At 35.9% G+C, this 25359-nt stretch overlaps 1 protein-coding gene across 3 annotated transcripts in view; it reads left to right on the plus strand.

Moving 5' to 3' along the window:
• TWSG1 (twisted gastrulation BMP signaling modulator 1) overlaps window positions 1-25359 on the plus strand; it is a 49347-nt gene that overhangs the window by 3808 nt on the left and 20180 nt on the right. For 2 of the 3 annotated variants that reach the window (XM_070627442.1, XM_070627443.1), the window contains exons 2-3: window positions 317-473; window positions 19752-19851. In XM_070627442.1, the coding sequence (XP_070483543.1) occupies window positions 351-473; window positions 19752-19851 (223 nt within the window). In that variant the 5' untranslated portion in view covers window positions 317-350. The remainder of the gene's footprint in view (window positions 1-316; window positions 474-19751; window positions 19852-25359) is intronic. The other variant, XR_011541921.1, reaches the window with a different exon arrangement.

The raw sequence follows: 25359 nt of genomic DNA on the forward strand, positions 1-25359 counted from the left end.
ATCTATGGAGAGAGACAAATAAAGATACAAGTATATTCACCTTAACTTTCACAGTCGCCGTTTCTGAGTAGTCTGAGGAATTTCGGTGTCCTAGATCCTTGAGGATGGCTAACAAGACATTACAAGATAAAATTGTAGGTGTTTTTTTTTTTTTGGTTTAAGTCCTCTCTCATTGAAAATGATCTTTAAATGATCACTTAAGAGTCTTAACACAAACAATGAGTCTTGGCTTGTTTTGTTCATTTTTGTATTTGTTTTTACCTTATCACATACCTTTGAATTAAAGCTTTATTTTGTTTTCTTTTTGTTTGTCTAGCTTCCTGGAAGTGACTGATTCTCTTTGAAGAAACATGAAGTCACACTGTGTTGTTATGCTTACGCTAGCTGTCCTGGTGTTGCTGACATGGGTCCCTGTGTCCCTGAGTTGCAATAAAGCACTCTGTGCTAGTGACGTGAGCAAATGCTTAATTCAGGTAGGATTAAGAGTACTTCTTGTTAGTATTAAAATATATTGTGGAGCAGACATCGAGCGCAGATATACACATGTGGAGTATGTATCTAATATGGTATAGGGCCTGAGTATTACATCAGGGCCTGGGGTACTGAACCATGACACAGTGGTTTGGATTTTTGTCCGTGTGGTTCTCTTGCATCCAAGCAAGGTCAGAGTCAAGAAGTTCAGTACTGAGAATAGTATCGTGCTTTTAAACATGCCATTACAAAGTGATGAACACTCTATTCGGATGAATTAAAGGATTCCCTTGTATAGTCTAGTTTACATGGCAAAGAGGCTTACTTACTATATTTAGGAAAAAATTTAGCTAGTCGAATAATGGACAAATTGTACCCTAAGTATAATGTATTAGTTATCTCTTCTCTGTAATAAGTTACCCCCAAACGTAGGTACTTAATGCAGTAAACGTTTATTATTTCATGCAGTTTCTGACAGTTGGAAATCTGGGAGGAGATTGTCTGGGTGGTTCTAGCTCAGGGTCTCTCATAAGGTTGCAGGCAAGTTGTTGGCTGGGATTGGAGAATCTACTTCTGAGATACTTGACAGTGAGCTCTCTCTCAGTCATTAAGGCATGCCTCGTGATGTGTAGCTACCGCTGTCATTTCTTTCTGAGGAGAAAAGTGAGGTTAAGTAATTTGGCTAGGTTTATATAGCTAGTTAAGTGGCTGTGGAACGTAGTCTGTGTTTAACACAAAGCCTCTGGCCTTTCCACTAAACATACTGGTTATTACTCCATAAAGTGTGTTAATTAGTAGTAAACTTCATGTCCTATACAGCTGTTCTCTCTTTTCCCAGCATATTAGACCGTCGGCAGTCTTGTGCCCATTGTGTGTCTGCCTTTATTAGTCTCCCTTCTGGTTATTGGCTGTTGGCTAAGAAATTCAGTAACCTCGTACTAGAATTCTGTGTAAAGTGTGAGTCACCCACCTCTAGGCTGTAATCCTGACATGAGAGCAATTGTGTGTATGTCCTAGAAGTGATAATTATTTTTATAGATTAGAGGCATTTTGTGCTTATCTGACATTTTGGTTCTTCTCATTTATAGTTGAAATTCTAGAAAGCCTGACCGTGAGCATGTTTTGCCACCATCTCATACTGTTTACTCTTACTTTGCTTTCAAACGAGAACATGTAACTAGAGAATTTTGTTGGTTGGTTGGTTGTTTTTTTTTTTTTCCTTTTTCTCCCCAAAGCCCCCCGGTACATAGTTGTATGTTCTTAGTTGTGAGTCCTTCTAGTTGTGGCATGTGGGACGCCGCCTCAGCGTGGCTTGATGAGCAGTGCCACGTCTGTGCCCAGGATTCGAACTGATGAAATACTGGGCTGCCTGCAGCGGAGCGCGCAAACTTAACCTCTTGGCCATGGGGCCAGCCCCATGTTGGTTGGTTTTTAATTTCTTTCCTATGGACATTTTCAAGCATAAATAGAAGAGAAAAGAGTGTAATGAACTACTCATCAGCAGTTACAAAGTCATTAACTCATGGCTGCCCTGGTTTCCTCTATACTCCTCTGTCTGTGCCAGCTCTGTTTTAATTTCATGAAAATCCCTGATAGTATTTTGTCATAATTCTCTTAAAGATAAGAATTCTTTAAAACATAGCTATTAGCAATTTAAAAATTAACAGTAAATCTTTAATATCATCTAATTTTATACAAGGAAGTTTTGATATGGTACGTCTTCTTAGTCTTGTGCTGGCTGAAAATTTCATAGTTTGCACATAAAGTCCAGCTTTGTGCTGGGGTCATCAGATGGGGAATCTGAGCTATTTCCCAGGGTGTTTCAGTATGGCTTCATGATTTGTTATTAGAGATAAAGTCTCCTAGCATTTGCTGTATTCATGATGGAAATTCACTTAAATCCCAGATTATTTTTTGATTCTCCAAGTCTCATTTCTGTTCGTTCAAATAATTAAAAGTTAGACTTTATTTAAAATACCTTGCCTTCTAAGGGAATATTTAGAAGAGAAAGCTTTTGGTTAATATTGATAAACACTCTCAAAGACTTTTGTTTGTTTTACTTTTTAATTTAAAAATATTTAAGACTTACAAAAATACTTCAAAAAGTAAAGAGTACTATGTAAGTGTAAAAACTGGTAAATGGAGATTCTAATAAATTCATTGGAAAGAAGCTAGGACTTTTTTTTTGCCACAATTAACTGATGCTGACATCTCTCAGATTCCTGTTGTTCCTTCAGAGCCAAGAGTCATCAGATCTTTTTCTGGAGTTGTAGAGATAACTCTTCTGCTGCATAAGTGGCAGAGTATTTGAGGTTAAAAATACTGAGGGTTCGAGGATTGAGGATTTTCTGGTTTGTTTTATTCACAGACACTAATTGGACATTGAAGTGAAATGTGATTAATTTCACCATTTGACTGCTTTTGTGGACTCCAGAACTCCAGCAGATTACTTCATATTCTGAACTATGCTTTCTTTGTCTTTCGCTTACTATGGCTATATAACAAACCACCCCAAAAATCCCTGGCTGAAAACAACATATATTTTGCTCATGAGTTTGCATTCTGAGCAGGGCTCAGTGGAATAGCTCGTCTCTGTTCCACACAGCGTTAGCTGGGGTGGCTTGAGGGCTGGGGGCTGGAATTATCTGGAGCAGTGCTGTGCACTAGAACTTTGTGCTGTGATGGAAATGGTCTACACCTGCCCTATCCAGTGCAGTAGAAACTAACCACATGTGTTTAATTGAGCCCTTGAAATGTGACTAGTGTGATTGAAAAACAGATTTTTAAATTTTATTTAATTAAATTTAAATTTAATTGTGACTGTTGGCTACTGTACTGGATGTCACAAATCTGAAGGCTCACCAGTAAGTCTAACACCTTGGCTAGGAAGTCTTCAGTGTGAGTGCACTCACTCACGTGCTCTCTCTCTCTCTCTCTCTCTCTCTCTCTCTCTCTCTGTCCCCCTCCCCCACCCCCCCCCTCCTCTCTCTCCCTCTTCTCTCTCTCTTACCTCTCTCACCTCTCTGTATAATCTCTCCAGCACCGGTTGGCTTCAGAAATGCCACATTCTTACATGTTGGCTCAGGGCTTCCAAGGTGTGCGTCTCATGAAAGAGAGCTGGGGGAAGCTGTATTGCCTTTTGTCGCCTCACCTTAGAAGTTACGGTGTCACTTCACTGCAGTCATAGACCGCCTGGATTTAAGTGGAGGGAACATAGGCCGCACCTCTTGATGGAGGCGCATGGGTGGCACACTGTAAGGAGAGCATATGGATGAGGTATAATCTAATCTGCCGCATTTTAACTGTAAAATGAATTGGCTGAGTGAGTGATCTCACAGTTTCCTTCTAGTTCTGCACAGTTCTAAAGAAAGAAACCAACTATTATGTGTCATAGTAATGCAAGTCTCTTTTTAAAAAGTCAAATTTTCAGAAGGATGCATAATGAAAAGTAAGTTCCTTGACCTAATTCTCCCTACTCCTCATTCTCTTACCCAAGGAGAACCACTTTTAATCTAGTAACTGCTTCCATTTTTACTTTTAGTGATTTTTAACCATATGGCTAAATAATATGTTTATACTGTTTCTTAATTTATCAGTTCTAGATATTATATATCTAAAACTGCCTTTCTGCTATACTAGTTTAGGACATAGCTCATGTACCATCCTCTCCTTCCCAACCCCTGCCCTGCCATAATTGTGTCGCTGTTTTTAGTTTCTCTCTTGGTTACCTTTTCAATTTCTACAGTACAGATAAACCTTTCTGTTCTGTTCTGTCAACTAGAAACACTCTCTCTTGATTCCTGATATAAGAGGAGAATATTAGTAGCCCTACCCTTTCCTTTTTAAATTTTATTTATTTTTTGGCAGAGAGACCAAGTATAATTTCTTTAGGGATCTAGAAAAGGGAAGGCTTATGGGATTCCCTTGGGGGTTATGTGAATCTACCATTGATTGCCACACTTAACATCATAGCAAACAGGGAAAGCATCTGTGAATGCTGCCTTTAGAATTTTCACCTTTTGGAATGACTTCTGATGGACTGTATCAAAGTCTCTGCGGAATGGGATGTTATCTGTTCTTTTAGGTTGTCAAGCTTGATGACATCTACATTTTGAGGGGCAGCATAGTGTAATGGTTAAGTGCATGAACTCTAGAACGAGACTGTCTGAATTTGAATCCAGTTCGGCCATGTACTAGCCGTATGACCTTGGGCAAGTTACTTAATCTTGCAGTGCCTCAGTTTCCTCATCTACAAAATAGGGATAATAGCCGTACCTACGATGTATGGTCATTGTGGAGATTAGGTGCAAAGTACTTAGATCAGCGCTCAGCACTTAAGTGCTCTATCAGTGATTTTTATGAACCTTATTCCTCTGCTTTGTAACTATATTTGAATCTTGCATGCTTTATTTATAGGTATATTCTAAAATTGACACTCCATAAACCATGTTTATTTTATAGTGATTATATAAATATTGTTGACTGTAGTCACATAGGGTACTATGATTATGTTTCCTTTCTTGAATGATTTTGTTTTTCTTGAGTTTCTAATTGTCTTTCTTGATTTTGCATCATCAGTCATTAACTTTTCGTGTCGTTTTACATTCTTAATCTGTTTTTCTCCAAATGGAGCCTTCAGTCTTGTTTGCGGATTTAACTGATTGCCCTCTGTGTCTGATGCATGCTGTCATATAGTACATTCCCATTATTACTTTCCTAGGTTGGTTCTACCATTTCTTGGATTCCGTATCTTGTTCTTTCTTAATTTACTCTCATTTTGTTGTAATATGCCCTGAAGTATCTTCTAAGAAAGGCTGTGTTGGAAGCAAACTTCTGGGTCCTGCATATCTTGGAAATGTATTTATTCTCACTTTACATCTGACTGGTGGTTTGCCTTAATATAGAATTCTGTGTTAAATTCCTTTCCTTTGGAACTTTGAAGACGTTTCTGTTATCTCCTAGTATTCCATATCGCTGGTAAGAAGTCTGATACCAGTGTGTTTTTTATTCTCTGTAGATGACTTTGTTTATGTCTTCTCTCTGGAAATTTTTAGTTTCATCTCCGTATCCTTGGTGTGAGTCTTTTCCTGCATTGCGTTGGGCACCCTGAGAGTCTTTCTTGGGAGGAGGGATTCTCTTTCTTTTTTAGGTGAGGTCGTAATGGTTTATAACATTGAAATTTCAGTTGTACATTATTATTTCTCAGTCACTATATATATGTGCCCCCTTACTCCTTATCCCCTCCCCCACCTGGGAGGGAATCTGTTTTGAGCTAAAGACCAGAATATTCCATTTTACTATTATTTTTATATATAATATTCTTCTTCCTTTCTGGAACTTTGATTAGTATAAATCTAAGATGGATCTCTGCGTTTTAGATGTTTTTTTTAACAGCTTTATTGAGATATAATTCAAATACTATAAATTCCACCCATTTAAATGTGCAGTTCTCTGGTTTTTAGTGTATTCACAGAGTTGTGCAACCAGCACCACAATCTTATTTTAGAACATGTCCATCAGACTAAAAAGAAACCTCATATCCCTTAGCAGTTATTCTCCATTCCTTCATCCACACCCCTAGGCAACCACTAACCTACTTTCTGTCTCTCTGTATGCCTGTTTTGGACATTTCATATGAATGAAATCATACAGTATGTTGTCTTGTGTCTGGCTCCTTTTATTGAGCATAATGTTTTCACAATTCGTCCATGTTTTAGTATGTATCAGTACTTCATTGATTTATGGTCAAATAATAATCCATTGTATGGATATACCACACTTCATTTATCCATTCATCAGTTGATGGATATTTGGATTGTTTTCACTTTTGGGCTATGGTGAATAATGTTGCTTTGAATATTCATGTACAAGTTTTTGTGTATGTGTATGTTTTCATTTCTCTTGGGCACATACTGAAGAGTGGAATTGCTGGGTCATATGGTAACTGTGTATTTAACATTTTGAGGAACTGCTAAAATATTTTCCAAAGTGGCTGCATATGTTCCTACCAGCAGTGCATGAGGGTTCCACTTTCTCTCCATCTTCACCAGTGCTTGTTACTCTCTTTTTTATTGTAGTCATCTTAGTGGATATAAAGTGATTTTTATTTGCATTTCTCTAATAGGAATGATGCTGAACGTCTTTTCATGTGCCAGTTTGCCATTTGTATATCTTCTTTGAAGAAATGTCTATTCAGAACCTATGCCAAATTTTCAATTGGCTTGTCTTTTTTATTGCTGAGTTACAAGAATTTTTTATATATTCTGTGTATAGGTCCCTTATCAGATATATGACATGCCAGTAATTTCTCTCATTCTGTGGATTGTCTTTTTACTTTCTTGATGATATCATTTGCAACACGAAAGTTTTAAGTTTTTATGTAATCTGTTTTTTCTTTTGTCTTTTATGCGTTTGGTGTTGTATCTAAGAAACCATTGCCTAACCCAAGGTCACAAAGATTCACGTGTATATTTCCTTTTAAGCATTTTATAGATTTAGGTCTTATGTTTAGATCTATGATCCATTTGGGGTTGATTTTTGTGTATGGTGTAAGGTAGGGATCCAACTTTACTATTTTGTGTATGGATATTCAGTTGTCCTAGCACAGTTTGTTGAAAAGACTGTTTTTCTCCCGTTGAATTATCTTGGCTCCCGTGTTGAGAATAATTTGACCATAAATGTAATAGTTTATTTCCTGACTTTAAATTCTATTCCATCGATCCATATGTCTGTCTTTATGCCAGTATCACATTGTCTTGATTACTGTAGCTTTGTGTTATGTTTTGAAATCAGGAAGTATGAGTTCTCCAACTTTCTTCTTTTTAAAGATTGTTTTGACTATTTTGGGTCCCTTGCATTTCCATCTGAATTTTAAGATCAGCTTGTCAATTTCTGCAATAAACCCAGGTAAGAAGTTATTTTATAATAGATTTTATTTTTTGGAGTAGTTTTAGGTTTACAGGAAAATTGAGCAGAAAGTTAGAAGGAGCCAGTGTACCCCTTCCCCCTGCACACACCCACTGTTTCCCCTATTATGAACATCTTGCATTAGTGTGGTACATTTGTTAGAATTGATGAACCAATATTGTCGCTCTATTATTAACTAAAGTCTACAGTTTACATTAGGGTTCTCTCTTTGTATTGTACAGTTCTGTGCGTTTTGAAAAATGTATAATGTCATATAGCTGCCGTTACGATGTGACACAGAATAGTTTCACTACCCTAAAAATCTGTGCTCCATCCCCACCCCCAAGTCCCTGGCTACTACTGATCGTTTTTATTGTCTGTATGGTTTTGCCTTTTCCATTATGTCTTACGGTTGGAATTATACAGTATGTAGCCTTTCCAGGCTGGCTTCTTTAACTTAGCAATATGCATTTAAGGTTCCTTCACGTCTTTTCACGGCTTGATAGCTTGTTTCTTTTTATTGCTGATTTATATTCCATTGTATGGATGTACCACCGTTTGTTTATCCATTCACCTATTGAGGGACATCTTGATTGCTTCCAAATTTTGGTAACTAAGAATAATGCTGGTATAAATATCCATGTGCAGATTTTCATGTGGACATACATTCTCAACTCATTTGAGTAGATGCCAAGGAGCACAATTGCTGGATCATATGCTAAGAGTATGTTTACTTTTGTAAGAAATTGTCAAACTATCTTCCACAGTGGCCTTAACATTTTGCATTCCCACCAGCAGTGAATGAGAGTTCCTGTTGCTCTGCATCCTTGTCAATGTTTGGTTTGTCAGTGTTTTGAATTTTAGCCACTCTAACAGGTGTATCTTGGTATCTCATTGTTTTAATTTGCAATTCCCTAATGACATGATGTTGAGCATTTTTTCATCTGCTTTATTTGCCACCTCTGTATCATCTTTGGTGAAGTGTCTGTTTATATCCTTTGCCCATTTTTAAGTTGTTCATTTTCTTTTTTTTTAAGATTTTATTTTTCCTTTTTCTCCCCAAAGCCCCCCCATACGTATTTGTGTATTTTTAGTTGTGGGTCCCTCTACTTGTGGTACCTGGGATGCCGCCTTAGCACGGCTTGATGAACAGTGCCATGTCGGCGCCCAGGACTAGACCTGGCGAAACCCTGGGCTGCCAAAGCAGAGCGCGTGAACCCAACTGCTCGGCTGCAGGGCCAGCCCCTGTTCATTTTCTTACTGTTGTGTTTTAGGAGTCTTTGTATGTTTTGGATAACAGTCCTTCATCAAATATGTCTTTTGCAAATATTTTCTCCCAGTCTGTGACAGGTCTTCTCATTCTGTTGACAGTGCCTTTTGCAAAGCATACGTTTTTTATTTTGGTGAAGTCCAACATTCATTTTTTCTTTCACGGGTTGTACCTTTGGTATTGCCAGCTAGGGTTTTCGTAAGGATTGCATTGACTATATAGATCAGTTTGAGAAGTACTGACCTCTTAACAGTATTTAGGTCTTCTGATTCCTGAACATGGAATATCTTTCTTCTATTTAGATTTTCTTTAATTTCTTTCAACAATATTTTGCAGCTTTCAGTATTTTGTAGAAATGTAAAGAAGTCTTACACTTCTTTGGTTAAGTTTATTCATAGGTATTTTATTCTTTCTGATGTTGTTGTAAATGGAATTGTGTCCTTAATTTCATTTTCGGATTGTTCATTGCTTGTATCTAGTGTCATGGATCTTAAATTTGTTTTTACCTTCTTATTCTGCCTTTGGGGAGATTTCCTTGACTTTAGCTTTGAACGCTTTCCATTGAATTTTTTAGTATTAGCAATGACTTTTAAATTTCGAGAGCTCTTATATTCTGCTTGTTAATTTTTTTGGATTAACACTTTCACTTGTTTTTGAATGCATCATTTTCTCAGATATCTCCAAGGATGACACCTATTGTAAGTTTCACTGGTGGAGGTGGAGGTGTGTGTGTTTTCCCCCTAGTTCTGTTACCTGGATTATTTCTTTCTTCCAAGATTTTTTTTTCTTGTAACTTATGTCTCTTCCATGTGACAGGCTTTCCCCGAATCTATAGTATGCTTTAGTCGTCCATTTATACTTAAGAAAGAGGCAGTAAAAAGTTGGTTGAGAGACTGTGTACATGGGTAGAACTGACATACACAGACTGGAGGGTTTCACTGGAAGGACAGGGAGCCCTTGAGCCTGGAATGTGTTCTCTGCTGTGAAGCTGGTCATTTTCCTGAAAGGAAGTTTGTGGTTGGTTGGTTTTGATTGGCTGGTTTTCTTGCTGTGGTTGGGGTGGGTGGGTGGGTGGTGGATCTCTAGTTCTTTTTGCTGTATTCGGGGGAGAGTAGCTTAACTGCTGTGATAGAAGCTTGAACTTTAATGCCCTCTTTTTAGTTCTATTCACAATTATGTATGTACAGTTTTCTAGGAAAAAAGTCCATAGCTTTCAAGAGGTTCTTAAAGTGGTTAATGGCGCTGAAAAGATGGAGAATTGCTGGCACTTTGCTTTCCGTTGCACACGCTAAGTTATTAAAATTCTGCTTTCATATTTAAGAAAGAACAAGGCACATTGACATTTTAGATGACAGTAATAGCTTTTCTCCTTAAATTTACAGAAGAAGAACATGTACAGAAATGAAGGCAGGAGATAAGTACTTTTAAGAAAGGCAATGCTATAGAAGTTTAAAGAAAGATACTAATTACTTCTTAGAGGGAATTTAGATTTTCTTTTTGTTGTTTTGGTTTAGTTTGAACATTGGTAGTGTTGAAATGAGGTACTATGAGGATAAGTTAGAACATTTGTCTATGTTGAGCCCTCTGCCCTGATGAAATAACTAAGTATAAAAAATTTTCCCTGGAAGCTCATAGTTATGTAAATATTTTTTACCAGCATGATCACAAGGCAGCACAGTCATTCCTGCCACTCCTTTAAGTTGTTATGCGTAAGGGTGGTCCCTATATAAATATTTATTTTGTGCTTCTGACAGGAAAGGAATCTAACTTTAAACATCAAGAAAGTAAAATTGTTGTCTTGGTGTACTCTTGCTCATATAATGAGTGGTTTAGCTGTCCTATTTCAGGAAAAAACTTGATAAGAAAAGATTTTGCTTTTGACAAGATCTTTACTTGTTTTTTCTTCTGCTTTTGTGAAAAGAACTTTTAAGTTGTGGATCAATATTACACTTCTAGCCTAGAAATTCCAAGACCTATTTTGTATTAAGAAGTGAAAAACAGGTTTATTGACCTGTAGGTACTTTTAACCAATATTTATGGTCATATTTAGGATGATATAAACATTATAATTCATGAAAATATTCAGACTTAGGTTCAGATATCATTGATGCATCATTTTAGCACTTGTTACCTGAATATTTATTTAGCACTTTTATGTGCCAAATTGACACTCTGCTTTTTTATTCTAAAAATTGACTCAGCTATTAAACGAATCTTAGATTTCCTGAAATAGGTTGGGATTTCAAAATAGTTTCCTACTAAGAATTCTAGTTTTTTAAAGTGTATTTTGTCTTTAATCACAGTAAACTAAAAAATTAATTTTCTCTTCCTTTTCCTGAATCAGTGCCTAATTAAGTTCCATGTTAGTCTCTTGCTACAGTTACCCTGATTTGTTACTATACTAGTAATATTTTGATTTACAATATACAGTGTTTGTTCTTTCCTCTTATGAACACTGTCTTATTTTCCTATAGTGTTTTTTCCTCTTCATTCTACTTCCTCGTTCTTCAAAGTTGTGACTCTCCAGGCCTGCCTGGTGGTGTAGTGGTTAAGTTTGCGCACTCCACGTTAGCGGCCTGAGGTTCATGGCTCCAGATCCCGGGCATGGACCTACACACCGCTTATCAAGTCGTGCTGTGGTGGCGTCCCACATATAAAACAGAGCAAGTTTGGCACAGATGTTAGCTCAGTGACAGTCTTCATCAAGCAAAAAGAGGAAGATTGGCCAATCTTTCTCACCAAAAAAAAATTGTTACTCTCATTTTTGTCCTGTTTTGCTTCAGTTAACACCTCATGTAAATCTTTAAAATTAATGTCCAAAAGTAGTGAGTTCAGCCTGATGTAATTTAAGGGAAGAATAAGTCATTGTTTCCCTTTCAGATGCTTAATGCAATTAGAATAGCTGCTAAAATTTATTAGTGGAAACTAAAATTTATTTTCACTGGCTGTTTCCTTTTTAAAACAAAAATAAAGCTTTCATCGGGACACTTGGAAAAATTCAAATATACTTAAAATAGGGAGGATAGTAAAATAGCCTCTCATACTCATCACTCAGCTATCAACATATGGCCAGTCCTCTCTCATCTGTACCTCCCTACTTCACCCCACCTCGACTATTTTAAAGAAATTCATTGGGCCACTTTTAAAGTAAGTAGGATTAAAATTTTGTTACTAAGTTTATATAGGAAATGGGTGCCATTTGTTATATTTTGGTAGTTCACGTATATACATGAACCTTTATGATGATTTATTTAGCCAAAAGGATAAATTCTGTTTTCAGTCTTGTGTCACTTAAGTTTATATTATTTTCAGGACGAAAGTTTACTACCCAGTTAGAATTTGTAAAGAACAACATGATAATGAGGTTCAGTTGATATTTCTCTTCCAAGTTTGAAAGTTTGTCTGATTTCCTCCTTAAAGAGTATAATATGTCAAGACAGATTTGTTGTAATCCAACCTAATTATAATTATGTTTGAATAAAGGCTAATTGTTTGAGGATATTTTGTTTTATTTATTTGTTCTAAAATACCCATTTGACCTAAGTGACAGTTGTCAAAGTAGTATCAGTATAGGGACACTCTACTGCTTTATTGATTACCAATGCTCACATGATATGTGTTTACTTAACTAGCTTTGTTCTGACGTTCCTGGGTTGTTTTTTTTTTTAAGATCAAGCTGTTATAAATACTTAGTTTGCTTAATGTAATATTTAAGAACCTCAGTTTGTGTTTTTGAGTATTTTATTTTTTTTATTGTACAACCATTAAACAATCTTAAGAAGTCATACTACGCAAGTAAATTAAATTTTATATGCCATTATAAAATGATTTTGTACTCAAAGAAAATTCATAGAATACATAGTGGTAGAAAAAGGAAAGTAAGTCATTCATAGTCCTATTATCCAAACACAGACTACTTTTATAGTTTGATATAGTTCTTTCTAGGTTTTTATTTATGGTTAGGTGACTTTTAACAAATATATTGTATATACTACTTTTGTGTTCTGTGTTTTTCACTAGCATTGCTTTATGTTTCTTTGTAAAAAAAAAAAAGGGAAAAGTATTTAGGTTAGTTTAGAGAAGTTTAGTTTTAGCTTAAAAGTAGAAAAGTAAAACAGCAGCTTGCATTTATATAATGCTTTATGTTTTTCAATTCAGGTTTGTTAAAATAATAAATTTATGGAGAAACCACGATGTACCATAATGGTCTTTCAAAGATGAAATAAGGTATTCCCTGATCTCCCAAAGCATTTTTTTAGTCAAATTTATTGCTGTATAATTCACATACAATGCAGTTCACTCTTTTTAGGCATAGTTTTGATTTTCGACAAACATATGCTCATGTAGCCCCTACCACAATCAGAGGAAATATTTTCATCACCCGAAAAACTTCCGTTGTGCCCCTTTGTAGTCAGAACTAGCCCCTTCCCAAGCCTAAGCACCTGGCAACCACTGATTTGATTTTTGTCCCAATAGTTTTGCTTCTTCAGAATGTCGTATGAACAGAATTGTAGAGTATGTAGCCTTTTGTGTCTGGCTGGCCTCTTTCATTTAGTATAATGCTTTTGAGACTCATTTAAATTGTTGTATGTATCAGGTAGTTTTCCTTTTGATTGCTGAGTAGTATTCCATTGTATGGATGTACCGCATTTCTTTATCCATTCACCAGCCCATAGACATTGGGTTGTTTCCAGTTTTTGGTGATTATGAGTAAAGTGGGCAATTACTTTCAGATAGAGGTCTTTGTGTGGATATATGTTTTCATTTCTCTTGAGTAAATACTTAGGAGTGGAATTGCTGGGTCGCCAAACCTTTTTATAGTCATTATTTCATTTGGATGCCAAAGTCTGTAAGGGAAAGTCTAGCAATACCATCTCCTTTTTATGACTGAGAAACTGAGACTGCAGCTTATGGGCTAGGACTTAAATTCAGATTCTCTTAAGTCCAAGTCATTTGCCCTCTATCAGACTATAATGTTCTTTTCAATGATGATGTTCCCCTGGTTTAACAACAGTGCTAACAGATATCTCAGATCGTGGCAACAGTTAGAGAATGGAAATATTTATTAGTAACTGAACAGTAGAATATAAATAAGATTCTTTCTCAAGTTATTAGTTTCCATCTCTGGCCTGGAAGTTTGGAAGTTTATGAAATAAATTTTAACTCTTAAAGTCTAGTCTTAGTCTCAGATAAGTAATACCGTCCCCCATTTATTTTGCATAGAGAATTAAGATCTCACCAGAACCTTAGTTGTATAGAGAATAAGATTTTTCCATTAAAATTGACTGAATAATTATATAAAATCTCTGTCTTCTGGCATTCAAAAATTTCACAATTTTCCATAATACAAATGTAATGAAGTACATTTTAAATGATTAGACTTCCCTAAAACTTTCATAGTGCTGGCACACATTTCTTATAAGCTTTTTAAGCAGCTTTCCAGATTCTCTCTAAATACTCATTCTGGTCCATATAGGGCAGCCCAAATGTATAAATTTCTGTTTGCCATTTAGTATAAAGTTTCAGTTTTTTCTGTCATAAATTTATTGAACAATGTGATTACCAAACTTTAATAACGCCTGGCATAGTACTACACACGGAAAACAGATGTCTTCTTCCATATTACTCTGACTCTAACATGCAGAAGCAGTGGTGGTAGGAGCAGCCTTGAGTCAGAAGCCCTGATGTCAGAGTCCCAGTTGTGTGAACTCAGACAAATCACTAACCACTCCTTCTCAGCCTTCTCATCTGTATGGTGAGCAACACCCACACTTTCTCTGAGACGTGCAGACTAGTGAAGCAGATGATAGGGTCATTAACTGGCTGAAGCAACAAAAGAATTAAGTATTAAATTCCAACTCACTGGTTTTGCAACTCTTAGCCAATGATATTTATTTTGCTTTTACAAACAATGATTAAACTTGGGCAATAGCACTTCTAATTGTATTCAGGTACTGAGAGTGAAAGATATAATAATGTCTTTGCTCAAACAACATGAGGGATTATCTCAATTTAATTATGGGCTCATTCTTTCTGAGAAAGTAATAACTATAATTATTGAAATGCTAAATTAATAAGAAATAAGCTATATAGTTCCCGTGTCAATGTTTAAAAAGCAGGAATATCTGACCAAAACTGGGGTCACATCTCAGCCACTTACTAATTGAATGATGTACAAATTTCATAACCTTATTTGAAAAATGAAGATAAATAATAACTACTTTGATAGAAGCTTTATGAGAATCAGGATAATGCATGTGAAACACTTAGCACAGCGCCTGTTAATGTCAAATAAATCCACTTGGGAGCTTCGGGGGAGGGGCAGCAGGAAGTAGTGGAGGTGTTGCATCTGTCTGTTTTTTGGACCTCTGTGAACTCTGTGTTTGGTTATAATCACATGTTCCACTCAACTGAGCAGTACTCAAATTTAGTCATAGTAAGATTAATAAAATGTATAAACAGCCAGTCCCAACAGAATATTCGACATCTCAACTCAACCATATGTTCTATTTAAGAAGTAGAGATTTTGAAGTAATAGTGAAATGGAAGATACTAATAAACGTGGTGGTAAAGAATGAGAACATGGACAAGGTGTGGAAGGGATCAAGAATGTAAGGCCTATTTCTGAATTTTGGTACATAAAATGTGGCTAAGTTGTGTTGACAGATTTTTACAATAGGGAAGTGCTTATTTCTTTAGATCAAGAGAGTGCACAATCATTATTTTATTAGAAATGCATAGGAATTTACCAAAGTGGGAAGAATTTGGGTAATTTCTCCTTCTACTCTAGCAGATATTTTTCAAAATTTTTTACAATTAAAAAAATATTTTTAAAGCATTCCTTTTATCTTGGTTCTAGCCTCTTCAGCAAAGCCTTTGTAGTTACAGAAGACTCATAACTAAAACAACTAAAGGTAAAGGTTTCTTTTTAAGTATCCTGAAGAAAAGATTCTGCTTAATTTAAATGGAGTAATTTTTTATGTTTTTCTGTGATCCTTGATTCATCACAGTTACGTTTTGAGTTTTTTTTTTTTTGTATTTCCAATACTTGACTCCAAAACACTTTAGAAATGTTCCTTATATTTAAAAACGTTCATCCTAACCACAGCTTGCTTACTGTCAAAAAAATTAAAGTATGCATTTCCAAATATGTTTATGACAAAACGTTATTCAATGATGTGGTTTTGAAAGACATGCAAAGTGAATAGAAAAGAGTGAATTACTTGATGAGCTGCACATGGCTGTTATTCATAATTATTTACACATGGAAATTCATTGTTTCCATTTTCTTCTTGACTATGACAACAGTCTAAAGCAAATCATTTCCATGTATTTTTGCTTTCTAGATTTGCAGTGAGGTTTTTGAGATCCTAAACGCCATCTCTTAAATTTGCCTGTATAGTATATTTCTCCTGGAAAGTGAGAAGTTAGGTGCATTATTCTGTCATGCTGACATGTAAAAGTAAAGCACAGGCATCTCTTGAGAGGGGGTGAAATGCATTTAATCTTGAAGGCTAGATAATCTGGACATGTTCAAGCAACTTTTAAATAGTTTTAGTTTAAACCTTCCATTAGTTAGCAGTAATCTGATGTTTTCATTTACCTTTCATTCCAGCTTAAAACACGTAACAGATATCCGACAGTAAGAGGCATAATGAATACTTTAAAGACTCAGATTTCTCTAATGGAAACCGTTAAATTGGCATTCATTTTAAAATTATTTAGCATAATTTACAGTAATTCATTTAACAAGCTACGATTTGGAAGCTATGATAGGAAAAAGGAGAGAGAGATTCTTTGAATAAATTTGTTACTTTTCTAATTTATTTCTCCTGTGCTAAATAAATAATGTAAATATAAGCAACTATGATAGAAAGGGGTATTTTCTATGTATAATATAAATTAAAAATTTTTTAAAGCTTTATTTCTTGTGATTAAGTGGCAACTTTTATAAAACTAAAAACAAAAAGTATCAATATCCTTAACTCTGATGCTCTTTTTTAAAAATGTCTACTCAGAAAATATTCTCTTACTCCAAAGATAGGACAGACATTTTTTTATGGAGAAATAAGTCACAAAATATAGCTTTGGCAACTCTTCTTTCTCTAGATTTCCAAGTAAGTTTGAGCTTGTCTGAATCAAGCATCACCAGTTTTATGATGAAGCATCTATACTTCTCAGGAAGTCCCTGCCCTTTTAGCCTTTCTCTTCCTAACAGACTTAGCAAAGTTACTTGAGGTCTGCGTTACATGGATGCAGCCTGAGTATACAGAATTCCACAGTGCTACAATATTATAGTTTGCATATATTGAATCACAAATACACACTGACATCAAACTAATGAATTAGTTAGAAAATAGCACAAGTGTTGATCTTGAATGTGCTGTGTAATAGCTAGGAGACTTTTGGAGAAGAAGAAAACAAGGAATTATAAATATCAGTCTTGCTTTATCTGATAAGGGGTTCGTATCCAAAATATATAAAGAACTCATACAACTCAATAGCAAAAACATGAATAGTCTGATTAAAAAAATGGACAAAGGACCTGAATAGAAATTTTTCCAAAGAAGATATATAAATGGCCAACAGGTACATGAAAAGATGCTCATCACTAGTCATTAGGGAAATGCAAATTCAAACCACAATGAGATATCACCTCACACCTGTTAGAATGGCCATAATCAAAAAGACAAGAGATAACAAATGCTGGCATGGATGTGGAGCAAAGGGAACTCTGTACACTGTTGGTGGGAATGTACACTGATGCAGCCACTATGGAAAACAGTATGGAGATTCCTCAGAAAATTAAAAATAGAACTCCATATGATCCAGCAATTCCACTTCTGAGAATATAGCCAAAGGAAATGAAGACACTAACTCAAAAAGATATTTGCACCCCCATCTTCATAGCATTATTCACGATAGTCAAGACATGGAAATAACCTAAGTGTCCATCAGTGGATGAATGGATGACGAAGTTGTAGTGTATATATACAGTGGAATATTACTCAGCCATAAAAAAACGAAATCCTACCATTTGTGACAACGGGGATAGACCTTGAAGGCATCATGCTATGTTAAATGTCAGACAGAGCCAGACACTGTGTGATCTCACTTAAACGTGGAATCTAAATACAATAACAACAACAAAAAAACCCCACCAAACTCATAAAAAAAGAGATCAGATTTGTGTTTACCAAAGTGGGAAGTGTGGGGAGGGGGAATTGGAGGAAGGGGGTCAAAAGGTACAAACTTCCAGTTTATAAGGTAATGAATACCAGGGATGTAATGTACAGCATGATGACTATAGTTAACTGGTGTATGGTATATAAGAAAGTTGTCAAAAGAGGAGATGCTAAGAATACTCATCACAAGGAGAAAATTTTTTTTCTTTTCTTTTTATTGTGTCTATATGAGCTCATGATGTTAACTAAATTTATTGTAATCATTTCACAATATATGTAAATCAAACTATCATGCCATACACCTTAACTTAGACAGTGCTGTACGTCAATTATTTCTCAATAAAACTGGAAAAGAAAATCACTGTTGCAAAAAATTGTCATATAAGAATGATAGACTGACTCCAATGGTCTAGAAATATAATAAGATAAATTTAATAGGGATAAATGTTATGTGCTATGTTTAAGTTTTAAAAAATATATATGGTATCTCATAAAGCAGGGAAAGCCAAATAGGCAGTAATGGCTATAGAATTTCCCTTTAAGTTGCATTTATTTAGGAGTGGCTGTCTGGTGGCAAGGGCTAAAGGAAACCTTGAAGCTTCATTACAATGCAAGCTGTGTTAATTAGCTTTCCTGGAGTAACAAACCACCCCAAAGTTTAGTAGCTTAAAGCAATAACCATTGAGCCAACCCAGATGGCCTAGTGGTTAAAGTTTAGCGCACTCCACTTTCGTGGCCCAGGTTCCATTCCTAGGTGTGGAACCACACTACTCCTTCTCAGTAACCATGCTGTGGTGGTGGCTCACATAGAGAAACTAGAAGGACCTACAACTAGAATATACAACTGTGTACTGGGCTTTGGGGAGGAAAAAAAAAAGGGAAGATTGACAACATGTTAGGTCAGGGTGAATCTTTCCCAGCAAAATAAATAAAACATGCTCTTCAGCCCTGAATCCAGGTTGTGTATATTTTCTGTTATTTCAAAATATCCCTTATTTAAAAAACAAAACAAAATGTTTATTTAGCTCTTATTCCTGGGGATTAGCAGTTTGGGCCTGTATCAGTTGGGTGGTTTTTCCGGGATCATACCTGTATCTGGCCTCAGCTCCTGGTTGTTTGGAGGCTGGCTGAACTAGGATGGCTTCAGGTGGACCAGTTTGTCCACATCACCTTCTCCCAGGCGTCACATGGCAGCTGGGCAAAGTTCCTAGAGAAAAAGGGGAAGCACTCTAGATTTCTTGAGGCCCAGACTCCAAACTGACACGAAGTCACTTCTACCAAATTCTGTTGATCAGAGCAAGTCTCAAGAACACCTACATTGAAGGAGTTAGGAAATAGACCCTGTCCCTTGATCAGAGGACATGCAAAGTCACATTGCAAAGTGGGTGGACATAGGGAGAGGAATAATTGCTACCTTCTTTGTAAAAAGTCTGCCACACCAAGCACACTGTTTTAATATGTCGTATATCAATAAAAATAGCAGTTTTCAAAACATACTTTTATTCACACTTTGTATATTGAGAAACCACAGCTTCCACTACAAGTCAGCTATTCATTTAGATTAATTCGGACAATGAATCTAATAGCTGGAAAGTAGATTTTGTTCTTGTACTGAATTATTTGTTGAAGTAGTGTAGGGGGTAAAGTTATGGGTTATAAAGTAAAATATTTTCTTTGTTTCAAAATAAGATAAAAGGATCCAAAATGTGTTCACTGAATGTTTCCAAAAGAAAATATAAATCTCCTTGACATTGTAGATATTTATGTTCCTGCAAATAGTTAATGATATTGAATAAAAAATTGTGTCCAGTAAATTATTATAAATTCAAATATTGTGGGGGTTTTTTTGCTGTAAAAATTTAACAATTTTAAGTACAGTTATTCAGAATTTTAAGTTTGAACATCTGTGTTATTTCTAGGAGCTCTGCCAGTGCCGACCTGGAGAAGGGAATTGTTCCTGCTGTAAGGAGTGTATGCTGTGTCTTGGAACCCTTTGGGATGAGTGCTGTGACTGCGTTGGTACGTTGACATGCAATAAAGTTTGTTAATTCTTATCACAGAATCCTTGATTTTAAAGAATGTAAATGTATTTTATGTGTATAGACTACTGTGTGTATAAGATGTAGTAGGTTAATAGAAGATTATATTGCATTCAGTTGTATGAATAGTATTTACTTATGTATGTATTCTAATTTTTATAGAAAAAGATCTAGGAGGGAATTAAGTGCTTATTCTTGCGGAGTAGGAGTGGAGGAACAAGCGGGGATTTTTTTACTTTTTAATTTTTTATACCATTGAATTTTTTATAGGACACATGTATTATGGTTGCAAATAAAAAATAGGTACTTATATTAAAAAATAAATTATCTTCCTTTGTATATAAGACTTCACTAAAAGATCCTTGAGAAACTAAAAGCTGTTTTCAAGGACTTTCTGAAGAACAGTCTTTAAGATGTATTAAGTAAAAAAAGCAAGGTGCAAAGGTGTAGTTATAGAATGCTATCATTTTTGTTTTAGAAAGAAAACTTACATGCATAGACAGTTGCTGGGAGAAACATACATCATCCCCTCTCTGACCATTTAACTCTTTTTCATCCCTTAAAACCACACTTGAAGTGTCCCCTTTTCTCAGAAACTTTCCTCATTTGATGAGATAGGATCCTCTATTCTATTCAGATTGTCTGCTTCCATTGTATCACTTATTGCATGCTTGTATAATTGTTGTTTTGCATGTCTCCCAATAGAGTATGAACTCCTCAGGAACAGGGATGGTGTCATGTTGATCTTTTCAAAATTAATCTCTATTTTTATCAAAGTAGGATATATGCACGTTCTTTAGATATAAGCACATAGTGCTATAACAATCTTCTGTCCCATTTTTTCCCAATGTTTTGATCCTGTGGCAAAGACAACCACTTCCAACTCTTCGGTATTGTATTACTTCCATAATTCTAAAAATGTTCTTCTACTGGTCTCTTGATTCTTTGATTTTAGAAACTATCTGTTGACTTCGTATTATGGTATATGAGAATTTAGCTCCCTTATCTTTCCAATATGGTTTTATCACTATTTCTAGTTAAATCAGTACTTATTTTAATAATCTCTTGAATAAATGAATGTTCCCACTAGTTTGATGTATAATAGTGTAAACACTAATTTATTAAATGACTAATCTTATTATCTGTCTTTTTGTATTGGAGTATACTTCCTGAGAGGTTTCCTAATCTTGCCTTTGTGTTAGTGTTTAAAATTTTGGCTTTCATTTTTAATTTCCAGGAGCCCCTCCCTGATTGTCCTTTTTGGAGAGCATACTGTTCTTATTTTATAGATAAGATGTTTTTCTTATCTTTCTGGGACTGTTAATTATAAAGTTTGCTTGTTATTGAAGATTTTCCTTCTACTGCTTCTTCTAGTTCCATTTCCTCAACTGTCTGGTGCTCTCAGCCATCTGTTCGTCTGTAAAAGTTAGACACTCTACAGCTGATCAGGAGCCCTGTGCTTGTAGACAGGGCATGAAATCTAGTTTGTTGCCTCACTATCGGATGATTGGAGATGAGCTGGTTTTTTCATTGAGGAGCCCTCTATCTCAGTATCTATAGATCTTTTCCTTTGGGTTGTACAGCTTTTTCAGAGAAGGATCTTTGAGTTTTTTGCCTGGGTTGGGGCTGGGATAGTAAATCTGGCTGCAGTTCTGGGATCCTGAGGGGCAAAGTCAGTATCCAGTAAGCATACTGTCTTTTACTTTCCTTGTTTTTTTCCATCATCGTGTCCACCCTGTAGAGTTGTTGGTGTTCCCAGTCCAGGGCCTCTTTGGTTTAGTTTCTCTAGAGAATAACCCGCTCATCTCCTACAGTTGTGAAAGAGAGACAGGGGCTTGGAGGCGTAACTATCCTCAAAATAAGCTTGCCTCTGCAGCACCTGGTGTCTCCAGCCCCTGCGTCTTGCCAGAGTTCTGTGGTGTACATCTGCCTGTGAGCAGACCACTGAGTCGGTCACATTTAATTCTTAGGTTCTTCCACAGTGGAGGTAGTGTTTCAGTTTCTTGTTTTTCCTTATTGTTTTGTAGTGAGTAGTGAGAGAACCAGGACAGAAGTGTCTTTTCCTCTGTCCTCTTATATTCATCTTGATATTTCTAACAGCTAGTGTAGTCCCTGGCACCTAGAAGATACTCCAGTGTTTTATGACTGTCAAATAAATGAATTCTTATTGCATTATTCTCTCAAGATGGACAGTTTATTCTATGTCCTTGTGGCTATAATTTTTTTATTATGTCAGCTGAAATAAAAGAAGCTTTGAATTATTTTAGAGCATTAAATGTAAGTTAATTTAGTATGTACAATGAAAGTAAGTCAAAAAGAGAAAATAAGCATATTAACTCGTAATACAAATATACAAGCATTTAATTTAAACATGGATACCAAATACACAAATGCACTTTTAGCATTGCCTAAAATATGTTTGTGTGTGTGGGTGTGTTATATATGTGTGAGGGGAGGGGTGTTTTTTTTAGGGTTTGTTGTTGTTGCTGCTGAGGAAGATTAGCCCTGAGCTAACATCTGTTGTCAGTCTCCCTTATTTTTCGCTTGAGGAAGATGAGCCCTAAGCTAACATCTGTGCCAGTCCTCCCCTACTTTATATGTGGGTCACCACCACAGCATGGCTGACGAGTGGTGTAGGTCCAAGCACGGGATCCAAACCTGTGAAACTGGGCCACCAAAGTAGAATGTGCTGAACTTAACCGCTACGCCATGGCCTGGCCCCTATGTGTGTGTGTGTTTTAACCATCACACAATGGTAACGGTGCCATTCAGCTTCTTCTTCTAGACAAGTTCTGGAATTCTTCTACTGAGAAGGAATGATTGATTATACATGTTCATATCTCTACAGTTGTAAAGATTGATGCCTGAGCTAACATCTGTTGCCAATCTTTTTTTTTTTCCTCCTCCTTCTCCTCAAAGCACCCCAGTACATAGTTGTATATTCTAGTTGTAGGTCCTACTGATTGTGCTATGTGGGACACCGCCTCAGCATGGCCTGATGAGCAGTGCCATATCCATGCCAAGGATCTGAACCGGCAAAACTCTGAGCCACCAAAGCAGAGTGCATGAACTTAACCACTCAGCCATGGGGCCAGCCCCTCTCTACAATTTTAGAAGCAACTGGTGTGCTGCTGGGCTAGTACCCATTTTTTTTTTAAATGTATTATTTACCTTTAAGGGCAATGACCAGTTTTAAACTTTGAGTGAGTTCATAATGTAACTTCATGTTTAATTTTCAATTCAGTTAATCTTTCTATTTCCTAGGATAAAATTTAGATGTCCCAGTTCTTTTTGTACAGTAGTCTTCTTCTGGTAGGCAGTTCTCTTCCACGTTAGACTCTCTTGATGTCCTTTGCAGACCTGTGACTGCTTCCCCCTTCTGAGTGGAAACACTCCCCATACTTTTCATGGGTGGGGCACAGACTTCTGAGAGCTTCCAGATTAGAGTACAGCCTTCCCTTCCCTTTGTTTGTCTTCTCTGAGTTTCTCTTAAGGTAAGAGTAACTGCCATAGCTCATTTTCGTACTTGCTGTCCAACTGTTCTTCAAATCCTCTGGTTTTTGGATCCCACCTCTACCCACAGGTTTTTGTTTTGTTTTGTGTTTTAGTGTTTGTTTTGTTTTTACTCTTCTGAATATACACAAAAATAGAGAGTACAATGAACTGCTGTGTACCTACTCCTCGATTCAACAGCCATACTTGTTTTGTCCATTCATCTGTCTGTCCTCCATACTTTTTTTAGTTGGAGTATTATAAAATAAATAATTCTACTACACCTGCAAAGTACCTTAGTTATGCATCTCAATAAAAGAGTAAATTTTCTTACATAATAGAATATCATTGCCACACTTAAAATAATTAACAATACTTCCTTAACATCTAGTACTCAGTTCATATTCAGATTGCCCTAATTGACTGAATGTTGTTTATGTTATTTTAGTCAAATCAAGATCCCACAAAGTCCACTTACTGTATTTGGTTGTTAGGTTTCTTAAGTTTCTTTTATTCTAAAACATTCCTCCTCCCCTCACCACTTTTTAAAATTCCATTGACTTGTTGAAGAAACTGGTGAGTTATGATGGAAAATATACCACATTCTGGATTTGGCTGATTGCTTCCTCTGGTTATTTAGCTTGTTACTCTGTCATGTCTGTTTTCTGTAGATGAAAGTTAGATCTAAAGGCTGAGCAGATCCAGGTTCAGTTATGGAGAGATGGGGTACAGTGGTACACTGTAGACATTAATAACACCTAGTTGTCCTTCTTTTAGTGATGCTAAAATTGGTCAGTGAGTTCAGATGGTGAAAGTCTGATCCCTTTGTAGAAGGTTCCCCATCATTCTTTGACCTCGTGGTTTCACCCTTCATTGATGACCATTGCCATTGCCAATTTCATTAAATAATGAGCGGCTATTTTTATCATTCCTTCTGTGTTTATTAGCTGGAATTATTCTGTATAGAAGATCTTTCCCACATCCACTAGAGCCCTTTGGTTACCCTGAAATAAAAGATAAATAAACAAAATGTAAGATAAATAGTTAATTCTTTCTCTTTATCCATTTTCAGAGTATTGACTTCATGCCCTAGCAAATTCTAGTAGGATTCAATACATTTTTACTTTGCTTTTTGGTAGGGTTTAAGTATCATTATAAACTCATGACTTTTTAATATGTACATTTAGTGTTTTAATCAGTTACTGTCATTCTTTTTACTCAAATTGTCCCATCTTTGGTTAGTAGGAGCCTCTTCAACTTGGTTTTTGAGTCCTTTTGATGTGACTTCTGTCATCTTTGTTAGCTTCAGACAGGCTGTCTTGGGCTCATCTTATTTCTGCCTCACATTGGAATTAGCCATTTCTCCAGGGAACTTGGTTCCCTTTAGAAGAAAATGGTAGGTAGAGACCACAGTCTTGGCATTAGGGGTACTTGTTGCTTTTACTGGGTTATCTTTTCTTCTAACCCTTTTTAGGGGGCAGAGCTAATAAATAGCTAAAGAGAAAAAACTTAGAGTTTGTGCTAATATTGCAATTCAGATTTAAGATTACAGGGGCTTTACTCCTTTTTATTTTGTATCTGTAACTCGTTTCTTTTATGCTGGAATTTTTGGTTTCTGACAACATTAATGTAATTACTTATATACTTTATTGATAATACATCAATAAGACTATTCAATGACAGTTAAGATTGCTTTGTCTTTGAATATATACTGAAGATGTCAGCCCAAATACCGTCTTCCAAGTTCAGTTGGAGTAATTTTCTGTGAGTGGTTATGTGATCAACTTGATATAAAGTTAGGTTCACGTGTGTTAGTTTGTTTTCATTTTTTTAGGGATTGTTTATTTCCTTTTTGATTTATTTTTGTGTTTTGATTATGTAAAATATTTACATAATTAGACAAATATATATAATAATGATAAAAGACAGTTAATTTCCATCTCTGTCACCTCCATTCTGTTCCCTCCCTCAATTATAGATAAGGTGACCACATAAA

Source organism: Equus przewalskii, chromosome 7, assembly GCF_037783145.1.
Source record: "Equus przewalskii isolate Varuska chromosome 7, EquPr2, whole genome shotgun sequence".
In the NCBI taxonomy this organism is placed as follows: Eukaryota; Metazoa; Chordata; class Mammalia; order Perissodactyla; family Equidae; genus Equus; species Equus przewalskii.